The sequence below is a fragment of the Atractosteus spatula genome, chromosome 16, assembly GCF_055471065.1.
Source record: "Atractosteus spatula isolate fAtrSpa1 chromosome 16, fAtrSpa1.hap1, whole genome shotgun sequence".
NCBI classification, from domain to species: domain Eukaryota; kingdom Metazoa; phylum Chordata; class Actinopteri; order Semionotiformes; family Lepisosteidae; genus Atractosteus; species Atractosteus spatula.
In genome coordinates this window covers 5,509,393-5,535,733 of record NC_142721.1, presented here as the reverse complement: position 1 = coordinate 5,535,733, position 26,341 = coordinate 5,509,393, and the positions used below count along the sequence as shown (strand labels likewise).

Here is a 26,341-nt window from a genome sequence, read left to right as displayed (position 1 = left end):
TTGTTTCAAACCTCATTTTGCTTGTGGATGATATTTTGGAATACAGCCTTAATATTTCAGTACCTGGGTCACTGTTGAGTTATTCAGCATTCATACCACATCCAATATAATCCCAACATTGTTGCTATATTTAAAAGAGATAATGGTGATGATTATTGCCATCTCAGATGTCATTATTATGTCGGAGAAAAAGGTCACCCAAAGCTGTATTTTTATTCCAAGTTGTCTCCTCACAGTGTTTTCTACTGAAATGAGTTAAGTTGCTGTGGTTCAAATTGACAACAGTATGCAAAGTAAAAGTACTTTCAAAATGCTGTTATTTCTTTTTAAAATAGAAGATCTACATTTATTTTATTATTTTATTATAATGGCTGATGTCTTGTGTTGCACCTTTTATTTCTGCAGTAGGTGTCCCTCTCCTGGTTGAGTCATCCTTTTCATGTGCAGCACAGGGTGACTGACATTTCCAGCTGAAAGTTATTAATTTCATTTACAATAATTACAGTTTTCAGTGGTTAGCAGCTCAAGTTAAAATGAACATACTCTAATGTATGTGCTGTGAAGCAACCTCTCTTTCTCAGTTTATCTGCTAGTAATTTGGATGGCCTCATTTCATACAGAGATTCAAAGAGTGCTGGTGTTTTTTTATTTTATGATCCAAAATAGTGATCCTAGAACACTTTCTGACTTTCACATCGACATGTCTGTCTCCAATACATTATGCTTGGCTTGGCTCTCTTGTGACAAATGGATGAATGCTCTTGTCCTCTTGAATAAGCAAGGCAAACACATAGAATATGGTGTCTTAATTATACAGAAGAATAATAATTTAAAATAATAATTGCTTACACTTATATAGCGCTTTTCTGGACACTCCACTCAAAGTGCTTTACAGGTAATGGGGACTCCCCTCCACCACCACCAATGTGCAGCATCCACCTGGATGATGCGACGGCAGCCATAGTGTGCCAGAACGTTCCCCACCCACCAGCTATTAGTGGGGAGGAGAACAGAGTGATGAAGCCACTTCAGGATTATTAGGAGGCTGTGATTGGTAAGGGCCAATGGGAAATTTGGCCAGGACTCCGGGATTACACCCCTACTCTTTTAGAGAGACGCCCTGGGATTTTTAATGACCACAGAGAGTCAGGACCTCGGTTTTACGTCTTATCTGTAGGATGGTGCCTTTTTTTTTTTTACAGTATAGTGTCCCTGTCAATATAGTGGGGCATTAGGACCCACATAGACTATAGGGTGAGCGCCCCCTTCTGGCCCCACTAACACCTCCAGCAGCAACCTTAGTTTTTCCCAGGAGTCTCTCATCCAGGTACTGACCAGGCTCACACCTGCTGAGCTTCAGTGGGTTGCCAGTTGTGAGTTGCAGGATGTTATGGCTGCTGGCAGAATAAGCTGTCTTACTCCAAGAAGTGAATCTATGGCTCTGAGCAGACTGATGGAACAGTCCTGCACTGTTTTAGTATGCAAATTGGCTTTTTTAATAGTAGTATGTTAGTTAGTTACAGATTTTAATATTCATCTGATAATCTTACTCAAGTAAAGGTCAAATTAGATGCTGCTATGTAGTGTCTCATTGTCTATATTTGTGTTACATAATCCTTTTCTGCTCTTCCTCCCCGAATTCTCACTCTTTAACCAGATAGGAATTTCTAGGCATTCGTCATCTTTAATACCATGTTACTGAGTTTTACCAACATGGGATGGAAGAAAACAAGGAGGGTTTCTTCTGAAATGTGTCCTGTCAGAGCCGTTAACATCCAAGTCACTTGCTGAGTCCCACTGTGCTCACAGGAGATTTAGCTGTGCCTGAGTGAATATGCAATCCTGCTCATGTTGACACTGCGGGTTCAAGCCCACCCAGCTTGACAGGCTTGACCAGTTGTGCATTGCCACTTGAAGAATCCTGGTCACAGCCACCTGACGGCCTACTGTACAGGCGTCAACCTGCACTCTGAACAAGCATTTCTGCTAATTGAACCTTTCAGGAGGTTGGAAGTTAACTAAAGTACAAATTTAAAGAGAATCAATTTTAGAATATTACCAGAATAAATCAGAGTGTGATCCATGAGGCCAGTCCTCAGTCTCGAGGCCATTTCAGGTATATTTTCTCTGCCATTGAACCTGTGTATCCTCAGTTTGAAGCTTTAATCTTATCACACTGATCAAGAGTAACTTCTCTTGCTGCTAATTTATGTAAACTACAATACTCATAAATATACATTTAGATTGAAAAGTCAATGTTGTATTCCAAATTCAGATTCGTACTGCCCAGTGCTTTGCTCTTCGGCTACTATTATTTTGTATTGTTCTGTTTATGGTGAGTCTATTTAGTGTAGCTCTGGGCCAACATACTGTAAGTGTTAAAACTGTAAACGATGACCATAAAGCTTCATAAAGTTCAACAACATTTAAAAGTGGTTCAGGTGGGTAGCTGCGTCAGCATGCTTAGCTTGCTCACACCTGAAGAAGGCTCCACGGCCGAAACGTTGTGTTTTCTTTCTTCTCTTTTCAGCACGAAATAAACCTATTACTTGTTCCATTGCAACATTTAAAAGTGGCGTTGAGATAGCTGTCCTTATTTTCCTTTTAACAGGTTAAATTGTTAATGTTCTTGACACTGCATAGAAAAAACATTTTTCAAACAATAATATTAGTTCTGCTCCTATGTGTTTTGCAGGAAGAGGTGAGTCCTTAATTTTAGGAGGAAGAATATGTTCTTAGTTGCGGGATGTTCTGGATAAAGGATCTGTTATTTCTGTTGGGTCTCCGCTAGTCGAGAAGCCTGAGTTCCCTGTGTAATGAGACTCGAGCCCAGCTCGTCGGCAGCAGAAGAAATGAAAAAAGGTCAAACGATCAATGAGAGTGATAGGAATATGCTGTTTTTGAGTGATGAGGTTATTTGAGAGTGATGGTCCTTGGCTCTCAGACAGATGGGCAGACCTGCAGGCACTCAGCAAAGCGAAGGGGTTGGAGGGGCAACATTCCTTCAACTTTTTGATAAAACTGTTCACAGCACTGAAGAGGCACTGACACACTGGTCTTGTTCTGTTCACTTTTTGTCTCATTTGTTACATGACATATGTATTTTCAAATCAGGTCATGTTTAAAAAAAATTATATTCAGCTACAACTTCGGTAGGATTAAACTCTTCACATTTAAAAAATATATATGAATCAGCAACTTTCTTTTATTCTGTAGCTGCGTTCATAAATATCTAACATGGAGAGCACACTCATCAGTTTTTAAGCTCCTATGAAAATAATTTCAAAGAAATTGAATGTAACTGTCTGGACCGAAATGCAGCTGTTCAGGTCTGGAGACAGAAATTGCAAATCTTGTGAAACTCTCAGTGCAGTTCTTTATAAAAATATCACTGAGTTTGGTTGACATTTTAGAACAAGGAACATTTTATAAACTTCAAGGGTTTTGAAAATTGTATAAGTGATTAATGTTTTCTTTAACTAAACAGATCTTGAGATAATTTATATACAGTAAATACCAAATCCACATTTTTAAGTGGAATATTCTAAAAAAACCTCTAAACTCTAAAACGTCTAATTTTTCAAATAGCTGTGGTTACAGTAGTTAGCCTTTTGGACTGAAATCCAATGTTTTCCTGATGTCAATATCACTGAAACACTACAGGACAAAGCACTTCTAAATAATTCTGACTAACACTCGGCTCAGAATATGATAATTAGCAATACATTTTCATACTTCAATCTAGATCAAAGATTCCTTTAGCCTGAAAAAGGATGCGTTTCTCGTATGGGAGTTTTCCTTCACTGCAAATAGGATCTGTAATACTCCAAATGTTTTCATTGAGTGTTTCGGTAGGCTAATAAATGTAGGACCTGTATGCAGTAGCGGCGACGTTGACCTTTCCACCCTATTTAGACTATGAGAAATCAAACAGGCAATGAGAAATGTGTTTATAATGGAAGGTGCCACCCGTATATAACGGGCTGTTAAAGGAGAACTGTGGCAGCAGCCATCATTATTCATTGTAGAATCGTAAATTAACAACTTTCACATCCCAAGAGGGGCCGCTCTGTTTTTAATAGCCTGCAAAACTCAATTAAGTTTTCTGCTAGAGGAAGTTTTTTAGATTTGATTCATGCGTCACACCATTGGAATGTTCGCTTTCTTCCAGTGTTATATTCTTCATTTAGAAAAATTCTTCCTCCGGCTACAGTATTAATTACATTCTTAGCTGGGTTCTGTGTAAAGGTTGCAGCAAAACAGCTGTTTCAATTTCTTCATATGTGTCATTATTTAATTTATATATATATGCATGACACTTGCCTTATCCTTTTCTTTTTATTGTAGGTTTTATAATTCCCCATTATGACTTTTGCTAATACTATTATTAGCCATTGTTAGCTGTTGCAGCATTAATTTCAGGTAATATGTAAGGATTCGTTAAAGCAAATTGTGTGTTCTCTTACCATTATTATTGGTCATTATTTTTTATATACTCCGTGATCTAAGCAGTCCTACTGTATACTGTATAAAGTATATGAGTTCTGGGCAGGGTTCTTTATTTGCCTCTGAGCAATTTGCCCTTTTGCAATATTTCGTATATTACAGTTCCAGACAAAATAATTGTTAACTTTAACAATAAATATTACTCGTTAAACTATATTCATCCCTTTTATCTTTGCGAAGTTTATGGAACACGGATTCATCCTTGTGAGCAGTATGTAAGAAGGCCATACTGTAGGTTCAGGCAAGATGGTGATTCTTGTCTGGACGACATTCCCCAGAGAGGCGTGGGGATTGACCAGCTGTCCTCAGGCACCCTCGGTCAAGTCAGATGGCGTTTGAAAACCCGGAAGCAGAAGTGTTCGGGGGTCCGTTGACCTCTACTGTCCAGAAGGAGGGCAGGGCTTCTGCGGATGCACTGCGTCAGAGGAATAGGGAGAAAAAAAGGAAAAGCCTTCTGGCTTTTGTAGCTGGTTAGCAATTTTGTTGCCTGGCTGTTCATAGAACAGGGACACCATAAGAAGCAATGTCAGAAGGGCATAGGGGAACACAGCTGTATTCATGGCCTCTGTCTGAGCTCAGAATTGAAAAGAACCCAGTAACTGAGTTGCCTCTGGAGAAACTCAAAAAAAAAAAGGAAATTCAGGGCAACGAGAGGTCCAATTTGTCCCTCATACTGTGATTCTGGTGATTGTGTGAAGGAAGGTAACTGACTGTGAGTAAAGTGGGCATCCTGACTCATGTTACCATTTCCATGGTAAATAACGTGTAAAGTCTGATACTGCAGATTGTAATTCTCTTGAGTGCTATGTTGACAAAACAACAAACTTTTGATTTATGGTTTGGTTTTTCTAGTCCCCAAATAAATTCCATTTTCCCCATCCAAAGACTTAGAAAATATCTTTTTACGAAAACTGCTACATTATCTGATAAAAATCTAAAAGGTTAGATCATACAGTATTTTAAAAGACTATCAGCAACCGAACTGAGAGACTAGACTTCCATGGTCCTATACTGCTCTCTGTTGTTCACTTTACTTGTTGCAGGCCAGTCAAGACTGTATTTATTGAGCTTAAGCTTCAGCTGTGGACTGTGAAGACATCACCTGAATGCTCTGTGAAGTGTATTTTGTTATAAGAAATAATCTAGGCATACGTTTTCAAATAATTAGGTGCTAAATTTTATCAGAGAGTAGGTGTAGAACAAATGACAGTATTTTTTCAGTAGACAAAGAAACTGTGTCCTAGAAAATCCAGCCCTCACAAACTTGAAACATTGAAAGGTATTCTGATAATAAGCCATTACTAGACAAGGACAGGATTGGAGGATGGGCCTGAGGAGCATTAAATTAACTTTAGTGGATTATAATCCTCAGAAACCCTTGAGGTAATTAGATTGAATCAGAACCTACAAATTGGGGTGCCATACTCTCCCCTATTACTACCTGTAGGCTGATAAATTAAAATGTGAGGGATTGCAATGCACTGAATGAAATGGGACTCCCTAACTAGTTCATTTACAAAAAAACTATAGAACAACATTACTGATTGTACTGATGTGTTTAACATGATTTGTCTTCAATATCGTTTTGCTTTGTAATACACTACATGTATATGTAAAGTGGACAGAAACTAAGATGTCCTACAAAGCCAGATGGAATTGTTATGTCAGTGTCATGTTAGAAACAGCATAAAATGACTCATTCAAATATTTAACGGCTATGACAGTTGTACAGTAGCTGAAATTGCATTTCTTAATTTGTTTGTTTTATTGTTACTCTGTTGTGCTCTTAGCAACCGTGGCCTTCTTCATTTGCCAAGTGCGACCTTTGACACTAGTGTACCAATGTCCTCTATTCAGCTTTTTCTTATACTTGCTGAGGTAATTTACCCATAACAATCTTTTCCTCTATTCATAGATCATTATAAGAGAAGACGTCTGGATGAAATTTAAAAATGATTACCCTTGTGTAACATTTATACAAGGTTAGTATTCGAGAAGAGTCAGTAACTAACGTTGGGTCTAATGTTGATGAAGAATGGCTTAGAAAATGATAGAGTATAAAGTCCAATAATAATTGAAGAATGTAAATCATGGGGGAAGCTTGGGGTACATCTCATTTTTGAATGTTGTGCTCAGTTTTGGCCTCCATGATGCAAAAGTGATATTGTGTTTTTTTGAAGGAGAGCAATCAGTCAAATTCCTAGTCTGAATGAAACATCAGATGTAAAGATTCTGATGAGAGTCTTTTTTAGAGTACTTTTTGACTGTACTTTTTTTTCACTACATTTTAAAAAAAAAATGCAATTTATGATGTGAGTCTATTGTGAATTACAATATTGCACAAGAATTCTATCTCCTGAAGACTGTAATGGATCATATGCTATATAGTAAAAATAAAAACAATATTGTGAAATATATACAGTATATATGAATTTACTGAAGCCTGTTATGTCAGATCTGTAACTGCATATTGAAAGCAATTAGCTTGTGTATATGTATGGCATGACATTAATACACAATAGATATTCCGGTTGTTAAAAACTCCTTATATTTGCAATTTAACAAGGATAACTTTTTAAGCTATATATGATGCTATACTGTATATTTAATTTCTTATACAGTGTATGTGTCTACAACATTATGTTTACTGGACAAGGTTTTTACACTGCAGACTTTTTTCATGAAATCCGTATCTTTTTTGCATGCTATTAATGCATGCCATTGCCATGACTTCATAATGAATTTATTGTCATTCATTGCAAATGTCAAACGATATGTCATTTTTGCATTGATTTTTCTTTATTTGACTTGAAGAAATGCGTCCAAAAAAATTAATATTGACAGCAGGTTCTGTGATCTGCAGCAATTAGCATCAGACCGGAAAGTGTGTATTGCTTTGTGATGCAGCTTAATGAGAATATATACATAAAAACTCAATTCTTTTAGCCTGGAAACCAATAGCAAATAACAATAATGACATAGCCAAATATGCTTTGCCATAAAAGTATATTTCTGACAGCTGGAAAGTATTTTATGATTAAAGCTGTCTTGTTTTATTTATGTTTTTGGGGGGGGGTTCAACATTGTATTTAAGGCACTACCCTCACCAACTCACGCATGTACAGTACTTTAAATAGTCTGCTTGTGCGCTAAGGACTTAAAGACGGTGAGTAGCTTCATTTGTTTTTAAGACTATTACTACTTTGACTGAGTAGAGCAAGAGATTCATCAACTAAATTTAATGTAACTGTATCAGTGTTCCACTAGATGAGCTACAATGATTTTCTGACCTATGTGGATCTTACAATTTCACTGGATTTTTAGACTTAATTATAGTAAATTATAAGCTTCAGATCAGTCTGGATTTTAGAGCACCAGTAATGACAACTGATTATATCTGATTGCTAAAGGTGTCTGGACCATGCCTGTTTTATGACTTTAGATGGGACCTGAGGCCACTTTTATTATGAATCAGACTCCTACATGTAATATTTTTATATGTTTTATATTTTCAGGAAGACATCATGGCATTTCTAATTAGCTTTGTGCAGGTACTTGTACTGGCAACAGTTCTCTTCAAAGAAATGACATCACTTCCAGTTCCTGAGAGGTAAAACTGCCTGAATCTCATGCTTTTAGCTAAAACTTCATTTAGTTCTGTGAAATTATGAGAACTCTGAGATAAAGAATATTCTTTGGAATATAGAAATTGGGTTTCAAACCCTTAGTCTTTAGCAACCGTCATAGACACTTATGCCTGTCTTTAGTTTTACGGTATCTTAATTCATTAGTTCACAATATTTCTGTTCTTCAGGTATTTTAGCTTATATAAATATTTTATAACGACATCATATTTTTTTAAGGGGCATAAACAGGAAATAGATTGTGTGAGTTCGTTTACATGTAAAACCAGTAACATAAATACTTTTACGTAAACTGCCTTTTGGGAGCCAAGGTAAGTAAGTGCAGAACAGAACTGGAGTTTACATACTGACTCTAAGGGAAGTGCTCTTCTCATTAATGATGAGTTATGTTAATCATGTTAATAATGTATCAAAGAACATTCATGAGTAATTGAAAGATGTAGCGGCATGGAGCCTATTCCAGAAGCATAGGGAACAAAGCAGGACTACACTCTGGCTAGGATGCTGGTCAGTCACTGGGCACATTCAGACACACAATTAAACTAGATAGCATGGCTTTGGTGGAAACACACCCAACACAAATCCATGCACCCATATCAGAACTGAATCTAAGACAAGCGCTATTGGAGAATAGCACCAACCACAATGCCAAATCTTCTGATTATCATCTTGATTTTTTAGCAGATTCCTCATTAGTGGTGTAGAATGTTCTTATATTTATATGTATTGCTATTATGGTTTAGTTGAGTCCATTTCTTGTTTTAGCTGGTTCATCAGATGCTTTTAGCACTGTCATGGGTTGCCCTTTTCTGTGCGGTTCAAAACAATGTGTGCATTTCAGCAAAATTGTTCCACGAAATGACTGTCAGAAAAGTATTGATCACTTTTTCATTGTATTAATAATGGAGCTGCTTTAAGCCTTCTCTTCAAGATCCAGATATTAAATGAAATGTGCCTTAATACTTTTGCAGTCTGTCAGAGGTGTCTGGATTAAGCACAAGACAGCTTGGAGACATAGAATTCTCCAATAGATATGCAGAATTCCTGAGATCCAAGGCCAAGATGAGTACAATCTGCTCCTTTCTACGCCGCATGCAGAGTTCTAAAATAAGGTATTTTTAAATGCACTCTTTCATAGGAATCAAATTTAATTATTAGAAATGTGGACATTTCTTGCAAACAAAATTACTTGCAGTTTTTCAAGATATTATTATTACTACAAGACATACAAGGTGAAATCCTTATGCTTGCACATATAAGTATTATTGCATAATGTGTATATATAGCTTGTTTACTTTTATCAGAAAGTGTGAAATTGAACTGTACTGTGTTAATAATTGTATATATGTAAATTAACGTATAGACCGTATTTAATATTACCAAAGCTGTAAACATTAATAGATATGTCTAGGATGTAAATGTGCTCCTTATTTTCTGCAACAATATGTTTTCCAACCTTTATCCAGCTGGACTACTGTTGAAGAAGAGAAGGTGAACCAGCTCATGAGGCAGTATATGTGCCCAATAGCGAACCAGTGGGCATCAGATTTATAAAAAGAATTTTTTTTGGTGACCAACCAAGAAGAGAAAGAAAAACACAAAATTGCAAGACTCTCTCAGTTCTGTGCCTTTGCATGTGTTTGTCTGAATTTTTTAATTCATACAAGGCATATGCAATAAAAAATGCAGTTGTCACCTAATTATTTTATTGCAAGCCTTGATTATTTGTTCATGCTCTATGTCTGAAAGACAATGTGGAACCAAATGCTTACTTTGTGATTTAACAGATTTGTATAGATCTATATATTGTTGCAAACATTATTATTTTCTCTGTATAATGTAATGGCTTTACGTAAATCAAACCACGGATAGCAAAACTGCTGATGTATCATGGACTTGTATCAGACTATCAGTTAACCATTTAGATTACTCATAAAGATTTAATAAAGGTGATTCCACAAAAAAACGTGAAAGATGTGTGTCTGAGACTGAGGAAAGAGAAACCTGATTTGCTTCTTTTTATGTTGATATCATTCTATCAACAATCAGTGTGAATTCACTTGCATTTTACAGAAATCCTTTTGACTGGTAAAGGATGTGTGTTCTTATAAAAAAAAATAGTTTAAAAAGCTAATAGCCTGTGAAATGTTTAACATTTTTATATATTCCTAATTATTATAGTACATCAGTTGCAATCAGCAATTGACATCAACCTCTCTGATAAATGTGAGCCCATTTTGTGATATTACACATGTAATAGTGACACACAGGCAAATGTGAAAACCAAAATATCTGGTACACCACATAAAAAACAGAGCAGAAAGAATGTGTTAATAAAAACTAATGCTTGCAACACAGAAAAACGTATTGCTCGTTTATAACAAAGAACATTTATTATTTTGCTATTTGCTGACTTCTTTACAGTTAAAAAAATTGATATGAATATTAATAAAGTCTTGCTTTCAATACATACTGTTCCTTTTTATTTAGGAGTTGCTGGCTGTCACCATGTTAACCTGCATCCAAAACAAACAGCACGTTATAAAGCAAATTTGTGAAGTAATTTCACAACAAGCCAGATAAAACAGTCTTTGCTCGGGTAAAAACAAAGCCAAAACTGGGAGTTATATCCACAACTTTACAGTAAAGTTCCTACAGTAATTTTGAGTTTTAGTTCAGTCTTCTCTCTGTTAATCAGTTTTAATGTTTAATGTTAATATTTATATGCAGGGAGGATTGCAGCTGTAGTTGGAATGCAGCATATTTCAAATAGCCGTTCCATGCATTGTGAATGAATAAAACTGTTGATGTGTTGGACAGTAATATTCCAAGTATGTGATATCAATGCTTTCAGGTATATATCATATTTCTTATGACCTTTAGTCTATAGCCTCGTGGATGGCGAATCTTTCTGAAGAAGCAGTTAAGTATTGTTAATTCTAGCTGACCAAATTCATAGAAGCACTAGTGAAGTTAAGAAAGAAATCTAGATTTGTCAATATTTAGTTGAATATTTTTTTAATGGACACATGTGGTCTCATTTTACAGAGAGTAACTGCATTTTTCCTGAGACCATGCACACACTTTTCAGACCCTTTTCAGTTGTGTAAGAGCTCAGCTTTAAAGTGTGTGTTCTGTCAGTATATTTATATACAGTATATTTAAGGGAATGACTACCAAATTCTTATTTAAATTGTTTTAGATGATTCTAATACACCAATAACTAGTAATTCAGACTTGCTGCATTCTGTATTGCACACATTATGCTATTAATATGAGATACATTTTGTTGCCTTTGCTCTGATGACAGTTTTATACTGTAGATGTTTTTTTTATTAGACTCTAGGCTTCTACAACACAACATGGTATTTCTTTTGTACATGGAGCACATAGGAAGAAAAGAGAAATGGTTCTCTAGTGTTTACCATAAACCAGGAGTCAAAGCAGGCAGTTTTATAGCTCACACACAAGGGAAAAGTCCACAACATGTGAAGTCCTGAAGCCATAAATGCGATAAGTCCAAGTGACGAAGGCTGGAGAGGCTACACCTCATCAGGAAGTTAGGAGGTTTTATCTATCCAGAAGAAACCACTTGTGCCAGGGGCTCTGTGCTTCTCTTCTCAGAGGATTCAGGATGGATTTAAAATATAAAAGATTTTCTGTCAACAGGATCCTCTTTCTCCTACTCCTGTTCTTCCTCCACAGAGAATGTGACTGTCAAAGTAAGCTTGTTCTTCAGTATATTTATATTTTCTCTTTTTTAAGATCAGTTTGAATTAGAATACTGTATTTCCTGGGCTTAAATGTATAGTAACAGTACAACAATATTATTGTAAAACCACTCTTTACTGCTCCTTCCCTGCTGATTTCTGTACTCTTTATGACAGGAATATCATCTGTATTTTAATGTAGTGTTTTTTTCAGAATTGGATGTGTTTGTCCCTCCTAATTTGTGTTTAAATCTTAATTGTCCAGGGAAGAAGTTTTATGGGCTTTTCCATTTTTTAAAACATGTTATATACATTTTACATAGAACACTTGTATAGATCTTAAACCTGTATTTACAATGTTAAATAACAACAATAAGAGGTTGCAAATAGACCATACTTTTTAAAAGCGCTTATGTAGGCTTTATATCAAAGGAGAGTACTTTAGACTTCCTTTCTAATTCTGTTTGTCTCCCCCGAACGGAATAAAGTCTGAATTCTTATATGAAGAATTTCTCCATGCTGGTGCACTGGAGCTGAATAACTGATCCTGAGGGTGGAATTCCATCTGTCAGTCCTATAACATCACTTCTTGCAAAAGACGTTTCCTTATAGCTCTCTTATCTTAGTATTGTCCAGGCTAAAAAACAAGTTTACAAGCATTCATTACTCCATAGTGGTGTAGAGTAGACTATGTGAATGGTTTTTCTGAGCAGCTGTGATATACAGTATAAAGTCGTTTCTGATTAACAGCAATAGTTATTGTACAGTATGTACTGTACTTCATGTTAATGTTCTTTCTTTATGCTTCTTTTCTCATTTGTGTCTAGTTTGTTCTCTGCCTGTTCCTCTACCCATACAAATTGAGGAGAACAACGCCATTGATCAGGAAGTTGTAAATATCACCACATCAGCTAACGTAATGCTCACCATATCTGAAGATAAAAGTCAAGCATTTGCTTTGCATGATAAAACACTAGTTCTGACAAAACAAATGGATTATGAGGTATCCGTCTGTCTTTTGGTATAACTGTTGAATCATTTAAGTGACATTGCCTAACGTGAAAGTCTTTCAGATGATTCATATTTATTTGGAAAATTTTCAAGGACAATATAAGGTAAATTAAAAAAATTAATGTTTGTGTTTGTTTTTCAGAATATGACAGAGAAAGTGATCATAGCTTCTATTCGTTGTGAAGAAGGAACAGAAACAGTGGTATTATTGTTCTTATTGTTGTTCATGTTGTTATTATTATTATTTATATGATATAATTTCTATATGATTATAGATGGCATTTGTACCCAAAGTGACAGGCTAATGGGTGGTGTTCTACATATATTCAATGCTAAAGCATTACCTGGTTTTTCCTATGGGAGTCATACAAAGGATACAATAATGGTACGTAATACAGCAGAAGCATCTCTAGAAGACATCCTTTTTCAAGTGTTTCTTAACACTTTCTCCTCCCCAGCTGTTGGGGAGGAGATGAGAAGGTTGTACTAGTTTTATCTTCCTGACCAGGAAAAAAGGCTAAAATAGTGTATCAACCTGTATACCACCAGATCCCTTAATACTGTCAGTTTGTCTGAAGTCCTCATAAGTTGCAATATGCCTAAAACTTGCCTAAAAAGTAATAAATTCAAACTGAGATCTTGTTACGAGTTTTTAGGCTCTGAATAATCCGGCTCCATCATACATCACTGAGCTTCTTCATGTATAGTATACACTTTCTCCGTAGTCGTTCAGGTGGGGAGCTGCGTCAGCATGCGTAGGCTGCAAAGGAACAAGCAATAGGTTTATTCCGTGCTGAAAAGAGAAGAAAGAAAACGCAACGTTTCGGCCGTGGAGCCTTCTTCAGGTGTGCCTTCTTCATACCCAAAGAAGGCTCCACGGCCGAAACGTTGCGTTTTCTTTCTTCTCTTTTCAGCATGGAATAAACCTATTGCTTGTTACTTTCTCTGTAGGCTCTGTTCAGTTGAGGATGGTTTTTTAGTCATCTCAGACTGCTGGGGACCATACTTTTTCTCTCGCTTCTCAATTATGATGGAATACCCTTCCTCCAACCTTTCAAGAGACAAATTCTTTGGCTCTTTTAAAGACTAAACTTAAAACTCATATTTGTACTAGGGCATTTACTGTATGTATTTTTAACTTGTATTTACTTTTATTGTCATACTTTATTTGTGAGCACTACGTTTAAATTGATGCTTGTTTTCTATCCTTTTTTTAGTTTTTTTTACAGATTGTTGTTGAAATAACAAATGTTAATGAATATCCTCCATATTTTCAAGAACTAAGCTATACTCTGTCTGTAGATGAGGTAAGTGTTTTAGGTTTGGACTACATTCAGAGTCCGAAGACATGATAAATTCACAGGCTTATTGGGCACCTGTAACCAAAAACACCTTCAGAAAGCTACTATAGTTAATTCTGCAGGTTCTAGAAGCAATGTTTTAATATTACTGTACTATCTATGATACCCCAGTTAAAATTAAATCCTAGTTTTATCTTTTTAATTTGCCTGTTACCAATGTTTTTTGAGATGCAATGAAGTATGAACCCCAATTTACTTAGTAAAATTAAGGGCATAATTCGAATAAGTTAAATAACAAGTCAGAAGTGACATCACAATTAAAATAGATTTCAAAGGACCTAGAAAAAAATATAGTTGGTGCTTACCATTCTGGAGAGAGTTGCAAACCCATTTCTAAATATCTGGGGCTCCGTCTGTCTGCTATCAGACAGACAATCTACAGTTGGAGAAAATTCAAGACAATGGAGACTGTACCTAGGACCAGTCGTCCTGCCAAAGTCTCCTTAAGAGCAACCTGATAACCATCCAGGAAGTCTAGAAGAAATCCGGAGTAAGGTTTAACGATTTGGAGACCTGTCTCACCGTGGCTCATGCTTCAGCCTTCAAGAAAAGACTGAACGAGAACGAGAAACGTTTTCATAGATAGATAGCCAGGAAGAAACCATTATCCTAAAAAAAGAACATCATTGCCTTTTCAAATTCACCAAAAAACAGTTTTGTCCTCCGGACAGTTGAATCTGAAGTTGAGCTTTTTTGCTATAATGAAAAACATTCTAAATCTCTGACTTCTAACAGAAGAACCTCATCCCAGCTGTCTAGCATGATGGTGGGGGTGTCGTGGTCTGGGGCTGTGTTGCTGCCTCAGGATCTGGATCCTGATCTTGGCATTGTATTGGCCAATTCTGAAGGAAAATATCAGGCCATCCATTTCTAACCCCGTACTCATGCTTATCTCTGTTGGTCGTCTGTCACCAACATGTGTAGAAGGAACCCGCGTGAGATTCCTTTCTAAAAGTTTATTTTCTAAAAAAAATTAGAAAACAAGTCGAGGGTCCTGCAAGCTGGTAGTGGGGATGTAACTACTTGCCTGCCCCAGCATGCTATTCCTGACTCCCATGTCCCCACCTCATCACCTGGTTCCACATCCATCAGCTACAGCTGGAGCAGTGTCATGTATAGTAGCAAAACCAATGACCCAAAACATACAATCAGATCTACCACTCAGTGGCTGAAGAAAAATTTGAATTTCAGGATGGCCAAGGTAAAGCCCATACCTAAGTCCCACTGAAAAGTTATGTCAGCACCTGAAGAGAGCCGTTCATGCGTGGAAACACTTAAGTGTCTCTGACCTGAAGCAATTCTGTATGTATGAACGGGCCAAAATTAATAAAAGCCAAGAGACTGATAAACAGTTGCAGGAAATGTTTACTTGAAGTCCTTGTTGTTCAATGACTACTTGTTACTGATTTTAATATTCAGATTTAAACATTTTGAAGGGGTGCTGGAGATATATTTCAATATTACACAGCTTTCACCAATGTCGCTAAATTTGTTTTTTTCAACGAATGTTCTCCTTAGTGTATTTGAGAACTTTTAGAGATTTGTAGTCAGAAATTATAACCCACATTTTCCCAAAAGAAAGAAAAGCTTTATTAAAGTGTATTTTTTAAATATAGTTCCAACCAGTGAACACTAACATCGGCAGAGTAAATGCTGTAGATCGCGATGGGGATAGACTTTATTACCACTTGGACAACAGCACCGTAAGTCTCAGGCTTTTCCTTTCTCCATACAGGTATATCTGTGAAATCTAATGTGAATCAAGCCACTTTAATTAGCTTTATTTTTTATGTAAAGTAGATGGACCTATAGTATACAGCCTTAATTGCTGTTTTCCTGCTGAATTTTTAACATTTTATTAATTCATTTACAAATCTGTTTAGACAGTATTTGTCCCTACATACTTTGATTTAAGTCTAGCAGGCCCTGGCTCTATTGTAAAATAAAACATTTGATCCAAGAGGTGTAGTTGTAGAATTGTTAACCAATTCTATGACTTTATCCATGACCCCAGCTATTTTCCAGCTCTTTTAAATGTTTTACTCTTTGTTTGCCTTCTTAAGATTTCATGATGCTCTGAGAATTTGTTGAAGTTTACATTTTTGACAATGTGCTCACTGTCCTTAATTAGAACATGAAGTTACTAATACTCTACATACAGGACTTTAAACAGAAATACTGTTTAAATATGCTTAGCCATGCACATTACTTTCTTTTACAGAGTGGGGCTCAATATTTCCATTTGGCAAGTGTAACAGCCCCAGACATCACAGTGAGTAAAATCTTGGACTACGATTCAACCCCCAAGCTGGATCTTATCTTATTTGTACGGGTAAGTTTCACAGGTTGCTGTGTGTTTTCCTAATATAGGTTCACTCAGAACTCTAATGGCACTCAGATCATGACTCTCATTCTCTCTATAGGATACTGAAACTGCTGGGGCTGCAAATTCCCACACAGCTTCCACAAACATAGCCATCGATGTTAAAGATATTGATAACCGCCCGCCATGGTTTCTGCCATGCCAGGAAATTTCATTTGATGATACCTGTACCAAAATATGTCTCAACATGGGCTATAAAGGAACTGTCAATTTAACTGTTAAAGAGGTAGGAAAAAACACACTGTATTATTTCCCAAACATGCAGAGCATTCAAACTTAAAAATGTACAGTACAAATCTCCATGTACTTTGACAGGAGTTTGTGTCTGAGATGCATGCAGTAGAAACCTGATCATATTGATCTGTTAATTTGGAATGTCAGACCATGCCAGTGTATTGCTTTTCTTTCTCCATGTTCTGCATTCAGGAATACTGAATACATTTCCTATTCTAAAGATATTTAGATTTGAGTGTCTGAACTTGGTTGTTTGTCAGAAATTTCAACAGGAAAACCTACCATTTTTTTTGCAACTGTTGTAGGTGTAAGGACAGTTGTACTTGTTTTACAAGCTTAGTATAACTTCACTCAAATCAGCTTGATTTGGCCATAATGTATTTGGTGGTTTGTGTTATAGGAAGGGGTATTGCCTTTGAAACCTGAACCCCTGTATGCTATTGATGGAGACAAGGGAATTAATGAACCGATAGAGTATTACATTTTGAGTGGTAAGTAGGGAAACACTGTCCAAAGTTTTGATTTTTAGAAAAGTAATTCCTTTATTTGTTTTGGGGAAGCTAGTTATGTTTATATTACAGTGCAGTTTTAAACATTTACACCTATAAATGAAGACTTTATCTGAGACTTTATCTGTCAATAGATTTATATGCTTTTTGTGCTGTTTTACATCTAACAGGGAATGAAGCAGGTCTGTTTGACATGAATAGTAATACTGGAAATATCACAATGTTAAAAGCTGTGGATATAGCAGGGCCAATACTCTTGACAGTTATGGTAAGTGCATTTATCCAGTGAAGGAAATCATTGTGTTTATGAGCAGTTTTTAAGAAACTTTAAAGCACTAAAATATATTTGGAAAAATCCAGGCTGCCATCATTTTTATCGGAAATACCTTTCATATACAGTATAGAATCTGTATATGCTTCTCCACGCTTTTGCTAATTTTTAGATTTCTAATGATGAATCTTTGAAGAAACAGATTCATTGATTATTCTTCCATCTTTCAGGCTTTCCAGACTAAGAACCCCAACCAGTTTGCTACGACGTCTGTTGTTATAGATGTTGTGATGAAAACCCTCAACCCTCCTGAGTTTGAAAAGCCCAGATATAACGGGTTTATATCCAGTGACTCAGATGTGGGGAGTATGGTCCTGGAAGAGGGGTTTTCTGCTAGGCCCTTGAAGGTCCTTGCTACGGACACCGATTTCGCAGATGTGAGTAAAGCATCTTCTTCATTGTTATCTTTTTTTAGCCCATTCCCTTGCTCATTGTCCTCTGCAACCCCTTTAATTGCTGTTGCAATTATTTTATTGGCTTAAAGTCATGTGGCCTTGATGGACGGTGTACACAGAACAGGCACACAAAATAAGGTGGATAAAGGTGTGTAAGCAAAACACTTCAGCAGGCACTGAAATGTTCCAGTACCGCTTAATGCTTTTAAGAAGATTTTTTCTGAAATTAGGCTTTCAGTGCAGGAAAAGTTAATAGCTCTTTCCTGTTTCTTAATATTTACTGTTACAGTCTCATTGCAACACCATCTCCTTTGTTCTTATTTTACCATGAAGTATGTTAAGATTGTTTGACAATCCAAATTATTTACTGCTATTAGTAACTATTTATTACAATCACAGTCATTTTCAATATATCTGTGATTGATAGTCCACAACTAATGTGTGTGTGTGTGTGTTTGTAAAAAACAATCTGTAAACTTACTTGACTCCACTTTAATGAAACAAAAAACCCTATAGTATGTGAAGACTAGCAAATTAAAGAATTATCCTTTATTAAAAGTTATCTGACAATGATGTACTATAGGTATAAATGAGATGATCAGATAAAACACAAGAACATCAAACAAAAAATGATCAGTCTCCAATTATACAGTACGTAATTCCTGACAATTTCCATTAAAAAGGTTAGTTATTTCTAAAATAAAAAAATAAAAAGGAACTGGTATGAAAATATACACATTATAAAAACTATATAAAATTATAATACAGTATATATTATAAACCATATAAACTTATAAAAACAATAGTAAGACAATACCTCTACCCCACAGCAATAACCACGACACAAAATAAATGAAAAAACTAAAATAAAGCACTCAATAAAGAACAGGTTAAGGAATGTGTTTTTAATCAAGATGCAATTTCTTGTTTTGATAAATATTCACTATGACATTCCAAATTGAGCTCAGGTACATCTAATTTCCTTGTGAGATCACTCTAAAACTTGAACGAAGTACACTTGAGGTCAATTTAATTGCTTAACTTGATTTCAGAAGCAACACACCTGTCTCTAAAAACTAAATACAAGCAAATCCTTAGGAAAAATACGTTTAGCAATAAAAAACATATTGCATTGTATTCAATGACTTGGCATATTAAATAATTACAAGAGACTGTTCTAAAGTGGACACGAAAACAATGCATGGACATCAGCATAGGGGTGCTATAATTGAATCTGTTAGACCTGTTCAGAATTCAGTACCAACCACAGAACTTAAAAAAAACAATTACTAGGAGGTAAAAACAGACCAACAAAAATGGCAGAAGATGCTTCTTATATCATGTTCTTAAATTTTCCTGAAACAATTCCTGTTCTTATTTTAGGGTGTAAATCCTAATGTTGAATATAAAGTCCAAGACAACAATGACCTCACAGTGACTAAAGAAGGTTTTATTCTTTCGAAGAAGATCTTACAACCTAACACAATTATTGCACAAGTAAGTAATCAGTATATAATCCTTTGTTCTCTCTGGGAAAACTAAGGTGAGGGCATGTGTTAGTTTTAAGGAAGCATGTAAATATGTATCATGTATAACGTAAGACAATGAAAGTACCCAGATTACAGTATATACAGTACCACTTTTGGGTAACAAGACATTTAGGATTTTCAAGTCAATGTATTACACAACAGGGTTTAATACAACACAACATATTCAGTATTAAATTTCAGTTTATTTATGTGTCATGACACAATTTTCTTGACATGTTTGATATATCGGCTTATTTTGTCTGTGGTTCAAAAGCAAAAACAAAGAAAAAAGGTCTCGGTGCTTGCAGATGTCAACATGATTTTTGGTCTTTTGTCTCAATTGTATTTCCCCCAGATAATTGCTGAGGATATGTCAAATGGAGAATCTGCCTCAACTATAGTCACAGTTGAGGTGCTAATGGGTGAGCAGAATTTTAGTGAAATTGTGATGTAAAGTATGTTAGTGTATTTGCTAAACAAAACTTTGAGAAAAGGTTAAACATATGTCTGTATTTTAGCGAGTATTATTTTAGTATATTAAGTATAAAAAGATGCCTATATTATGTATGTTTATTATAGAGGTGAATTGTATCTATATTTTGTATTGTATCTCCATTTTTTTCAAGTCGCGGGATATCACAAGTATGATATTAAAGAACAATAACTGGAAATTAAGATTTTGAAAACTGCTAACGTTGGTACATCATTTTGAGCAAATTATTTGCTAACGCTTTGCTAATTGTTTTGCTTAAAATATAAAAAGTATGGGTCAAAATGTTATAAAGATCATGGTGCTTTTTCATTAATTTTCTCCTCATTACAGGTTTCCATTAATATTTGTGTGTATCAAATTATTTTCCACATTTAAAAATCTGCTTTGCTTCACTTACTGGCTAAAATATTAGGAAGACTCTGTAAAATGACTTGAATCTCTCTGTGACGTGTGTTGCTAGATTAAGGAGAAGAAAACAGACTTTTATCCACATCCCTGAGTGAACAATCTCCAGGTCTCAAGCCTAATGAGCTCAAACTGCTGGAGCCACTGGCTTGTGCTGTTCAACCTACTGTAACTCACCTTTACTCTCTTCATCACGTCAGATGGCAGCTCTGCTGGAAAAGGGCGTGAAACTGGGCCTGATAATATTTCTGAGCCTCATTGACTGCAGGTTGAGCTCACCCGGCTGCTTGTGATGATCCAATAAGTCAATCAGAGGGGATTCTTTAATGTTTTGGCCACTGAGTTCATAATGCAAATGATATGAAGTGTTATTTTCTGTATCATACTGTACCTGGGGTTTTTTTCTCAGAAGGAAAGTTAGCTCAGCAGCTTTGCAGCTGCCTGTCGTTGGGCTCAGCCTTGAGTTCTGAAAACATGATTGTCCCCCAGAAGGGACACCTTCTCTCCTGAAGGTAGCCTCTGCTCAGACCTGGCGTAACTGCTGTTCTTCCAGGTGCTACCACTGCCATGCCTACCACAAACGCCACAACAGATCTGTTCAACAGCACCACTGCCCTCCCTACATCAGAGCCCACCCAGACCCCTGATGCCACCTATGGAAGCTCACCCTGGTCACCCTCCCCCTCATCTCTTCTCCCCACTTCAGGTCCTCACACAGGTAGACCAGCACTGTTCCGGAGCCCAGCTGGTGCAAAAAACGTTGACTATTTGCTTCTTAACAAGCATTTTGTTTCTCAGGATGCATAATGAGTGAAGAACCTTTGTTCTTTGTTTGCAGGACCTCTACTCATCTGTATTTTAACACTGCATGTTACGTAGCACCTGGTTTAGTTATATTAAAAGTGCTTAATTTGAAATGAAACTGCATGTATTGCACATAGCACACTTTCTCGCTTAAATGTTGAATATTTAGAATATATTCAGCTCCTTGTCAAATGATATTTCAGCAGAGCTTTTTCTCCAAAAGTAATCTGCTACTTTACTTTTCCTATAGCAATCATCTGCCCCTTTTGTTGCAAATGACTCTAAGAGGCTAAAAGCGTAGTGCCATATTATTACACTGTGTGCAGTAGAATATTCACACATTTTGCATTATTTTGGATAAAATAATGATGCTGTCTTTTGATATAAGTTTATACTGGTGCAATGAACTCTGATGTATTTGTTTTATCTAACATTAGATGTGAACTGTTCAACATTGAGTCAGACGGATCCTGGCCTAATCAGTGTTGCTATGCACTGCTGATTTCCAATCAGTCATTCTGCTGTTATATTGATTCTCTCTTATCAGAGCTTGTTTCACCTGGCTGCGCTAATGCTAGCACAATTCTAACAAGCATTTAGAGGCACTTTATCTTCTTTTTACCTCCTGCTTTTGATAACATCAGGCATGTGTTATTATCAATTAACTGTAATCACATTGTCTATGTCTTTAGAATTCACACAGACATCTTGTGTTTTGTTGTTTGCATATTAGTCAGTGACCTATGAGTACTTATCTTGAATTGTCTTATTTTTGTAATTTTTTATGTTTATAAGTGAACAAAACTGAATAATAGAAACATATTTACTGAGAACCTATTTATAATTTAAAAAATAAAAACCCTTTAATGGCAACTCTTCACCCAGCTGCCCCACAATGGGAACCCAAAACAGGTCCATCAGTGCCGAGTTCAATAGTGCTTCTATTTCATTAACCACTATCTTACAAGGTTGTTGGGTTCCATACAAGGCACCACGGACCCAAGCAGCAGCTATCTTGATAAGAGGCATGTAAAGTATGGCCAGTTGGCACTAGGAGAAAGAGTGCAGTAGGTGCCAACAACAGAGAAATGACCCTTGTGGTAACAGTAAAGTCAGCTAGCCACACTCTTTTCTGCAGCTTGGTTTAAACATAACGAGAGTCATCATTCAGTATTAGAATTCTGTTTTTTTACTCCTGCCCTCCATAAATTTGAGTAGTGTAAACATGCCTACTCCAGACAAAGTCCGTTTGAGAGAACTGAGATTTTATCTTCATCCTTCTAAAAATATATTAATTCATTCACTTAGATTGGAGGAAATTGATAATTAAAAGGAAGGCAGAATCTTACTGATTATGTACATTCCCATCCATGTTTTGTTCTGTGTCATTAGGATAAACTGCACTCTTTTATCTCCTATTATCCATGAAACTTCTTTTTTCTCCAGCGTTTCTCATCTTCTCTGCTTTTGTAGGTGGCGATGCAGTGCTAACTGGTGCATACGGTCCAGAAGACATGGCTGCCCTGGGAGCTACTCTTGCTGTCCTGCTCATTCTTTCGATGGTGATAATTGGCCTGCTGGTATTTAAAATCTACAAAACAAAAACAGACTGGAAAAAGCTGTCTGAAGCCAGTATCTTCCGGAGTTCTGTAAGCATAACATAATACATAATTGGTGAACTAATTCCTAATACAAAAGTAGTGTGTGATGCACAAAATGCACAGGATATCTCTCAGCAGACAATCAATATACTGTATTTGAAGCTGTTTTTTCAGTGCACTGCAAAACTTTGGCATACTTGTTGAAGTTATATTTGGGATTCTTTTGAAAATTATATTGAAAATTTTGAAAAGTATTTTAACATTTTTTTTCTTTAGGTAATTAATTATAAATGCAATTTCAAACACAAGACCTGAAGATTTTTCCCTGGCAAAATGTAGGATTTTTGTACTACACTCACTCAATAAATGATCTGAATATATTACTAAAGCATTCTCCTGTGACACATGATCTATCTTTATTCTTTTTCTCCCTGACAGATTGGCCGCGGTTCTTCTGCAAATGACGGGATGCAGTTTGTAAATGATGGTTACAAGAATGGTGATGATGCAAGCAGTGTTGATTCCAAACGCCCAGACGAGGTCGACCACAATCTATATGTAAATCTACAATCAAAAACCCAAGAGCTTCCCGAGCCTGTGAGCTTCTCGGCAGCTCCTGCTCTGGCCTCTAATCTGCTGGGAGATTCAAGCAGCCTGGCTGGGTCCGACAAAACAGAGAGTGAGAAAGAGGTCAAGCCCATCCTCACCAAGGAAAGAAGGAACGAAGAGGGGTATAAGTCCGTCTGGTTCAAGGAGGATATTGATCCCAATGCTAAAGAAGAAGTAGTCATTATTCCAGACAACCCAGAGAGCGAAGCTGTCGAAGATGATGAATCCCTAGATGGGGACGACAGTGACAAGGATCCTGAGTCTCCCACAGCCCAAGGAAAAGCGTCTTGGGAAGATGCAGAGATGAAGTTTACCAAGACCCCCGCTGTGCGCTTCCAAGACCCCAAACCTCACAGTGGAGACAAATATACCTTGGACACTGACAACGAGGAAGAAAACATATCTCTGTAAAAGAGAAACTCTTCTTGTTGAATGAGAAACACACCTGCATTGCCATGATCTGTTATGAACTCTCAGGATTTCACTGCAATCAGCAGAAGTGTAGAAAGTCCGTTGCTCGTGAATGCTGCCTTCCATTTAATTTTTCTGAAAGTGATTTTAGAACTTTTCTCTTTGAAAGATTACTAACCATTTCAAAAATGTGGTGATTTGTCAAAACACCAGCAATGAGCTTTAAATTAGGTGAGTTTTCCCTTTTCACTTTTTTTTCCTTCCTTTTCCTACCTGAGTGAAAGGAAATGAATACACAGTACAATGAGAACTCAAGTTGTTATAAATCGAGACATTTCAAAATCAAGTGCCAAACACACATAGACTTAGTTGTCTTTAAGCTGAAAACTTCAAGCTTGCTCTCTCCAACATAGGAGTTGTAAGTAAATCTCAAGAGCTTCTTTTCATGATTTACTGAATGTGCGGAAATATTATTATTAATATACAATATTATTTATATTACTGTATTAGATGATCTTCTAGTAGGTGATTTATCACCCACAAGTTTTTGAAAGATTCATAATTGTCAATAGCAATGTAAAAATTAATTAACATTGGTGCACTTTAACTACTGTATATAAATGATATAATAGTGTAGTTAATTATACTCTAGCCACTGTTTGTCATAGTTTTTCATCAAACTTTGAATGCTTTGAAATAAGAAGACAAATGAATATTCTCATAGCATATTATCAGCCCTAAACAAAATTGTTTACAGCAGTTTAAAAGAAATATAAAAGAATTTGATTGAAAGAAAAAGGTGTCTGTAGTGTGGTTGTCTATCCTGAGTTTCAGCTGCTGTTCATGGTCTTGATCTCAACATGAGCACTGTAATAACAGCAACTGCAACGCTACTTGTCAAGTGCTGTTTGCTTTTCATGAAAATAAACCTCATTAACTATGGCTGTGTGCTAAAAACAGCAGCAGAGTGAGGCATATCAGTGTACCTTGACCACAATGGCAGAAGCTGTGTGCAATATAGTTATGAATCAGTAGCCCTTCTATAGCTATGTCAGGATCAGTGCAGTGTGTCAAATGCAGTATGATCAGTCATACTGTAACTCACTAAAACCAAACGGGCAGAGTGTGAGGTCTGTCTCGGGATCTGCTAGTTAACACTAGAGATGGGATTCAAATCTACACTTTGTTGCTGTAAGATGACTATAAAAAGATTTTAAAAAACAATAGCGAGGCACTCTGTGCCACTACTCAGTAATGGGAAAACAAAGCTCTGTGTGTTTCACATTTTGTTTTATCACCAACCACGTTTTCTTTAGGATTACAGCTAAAGAAGAAGCTGCATGGGAACTGGTGCAGGTTTTACTATATAAGGTTAATATTTAATTCACACATTTCTTTTCATTATAATTGTGAAAGGACCTCTTTAAAAAGGTCTCCGATAAGGAGAGGAGTTAAGACTTTTATTGTACTGTGGAAATGTCATGTATTGCAAATTAAACACCACTCCCTGCAATAAAATATCAATTTTCAATAACTGCTTTGTGTAAAACGGGGATGTTGATGTCGTGAGCTTGAGTCGAACATGGCAGACAATCTTACTTTATTGATTAAATCACTGTTGCAATGGTTGCTAGATACTATTAAATGGGGCAAAAGCAAGTCACACACACAGAGGAAAACTTAGACTCCCAATTAATCTAGAGAGCATGGCCCATGTGGCCATGGGGAGAAAAAGTAAGCTGCTGGGCAGAAGTGTGCTGTGGTTCAGCTTTCAACTGGCGGCTGTGTCAGGGGCAAAGGTTCTTATTAAGAATCAGTGTCCCTGGCTCCACAGGATAAGCCAGATCATTTTCTTACTCTGTAATAATCTTGGGGGGGGGGGAATAAATGAGTGAACATGAATGCTTTAATACAGGCTGTTACATGTCAGTAGGGCTAAGTGAAGGGCAGGTAAAAAGGAGGACTGAAGCAATTTTCCCTGAAGCTGATGGATAGATCTAGGATCCTAGAGGGGGTGTGAAAGATAAGGATAGACCACACAAAATGTAAAAAAGTAAGACAACATCCTGGCAGCGTTGTGATTAATGATGTGTGTAAGTGTCCCAGATAAAGCCTGAATGACAAGCCCTATAGGAAACACTTCGGTACGTATTTTCCTTCTTGTTTTCTTCTAGTGATGCTGTAGACGTTAACGAAAAAAAGTGATTAAATTGAGAGCACCTTCAGTTCTTTTCTGAACAGTTTAAAAAGTAAACTGAGCTGTTGGGCTACAGTGAGAGGTGAAAAATGATCACTGTAAAGCGAAGATATCATTCAGTTTTGCCGTTCTTGGAATAAGTTCCAGGTATTAATTCCCCTTGACCCCTTACTCCTGCTAGTAGAAACTTCAGAGCAGGTGATCAAAC

The 26,341-nt window shown here is 36.5% G+C and overlaps 1 protein-coding gene across 3 annotated transcripts; it reads left to right on the top strand.

Moving 5' to 3' along the window:
• The first annotated feature begins 11,709 nt into the window (after window positions 1-11,709).
• On the top strand, window positions 11,710-25,256 carry LOC148819423 (cadherin-related family member 5-like). Of its 3 annotated transcripts, none has more exons than XM_088934494.1 (15): window positions 11,710-11,872; window positions 12,688-12,863; window positions 13,014-13,070; window positions 14,089-14,178; window positions 15,849-15,935; window positions 16,454-16,564; window positions 16,656-16,841; window positions 17,250-17,340; window positions 17,529-17,626; window positions 17,860-18,066; window positions 19,468-19,581; window positions 19,969-20,035; window positions 21,065-21,229; window positions 22,789-22,964; window positions 23,355-25,256. In XM_088934494.1, the coding sequence occupies exons 1-15, from the start codon at window positions 11,785-11,787 to the stop codon at window positions 23,934-23,936; spliced, it is 2,295 nt and encodes a 764-aa protein (XP_088790620.1). In that variant the 5' UTR covers window positions 11,710-11,784; the 3' UTR covers window positions 23,937-25,256. The 3 variants fall into 3 exon arrangements, with proteins under 3 accessions (XP_088790620.1, XP_088790619.1, XP_088790622.1); XM_088934493.1 differs by having other exon boundaries at window positions 13,014-13,073; XM_088934496.1 differs by lacking the exon at window positions 21,065-21,229 and having other exon boundaries at window positions 13,014-13,073.
• Window positions 25,257-26,341: the final 1,085 nt, after the last annotated feature.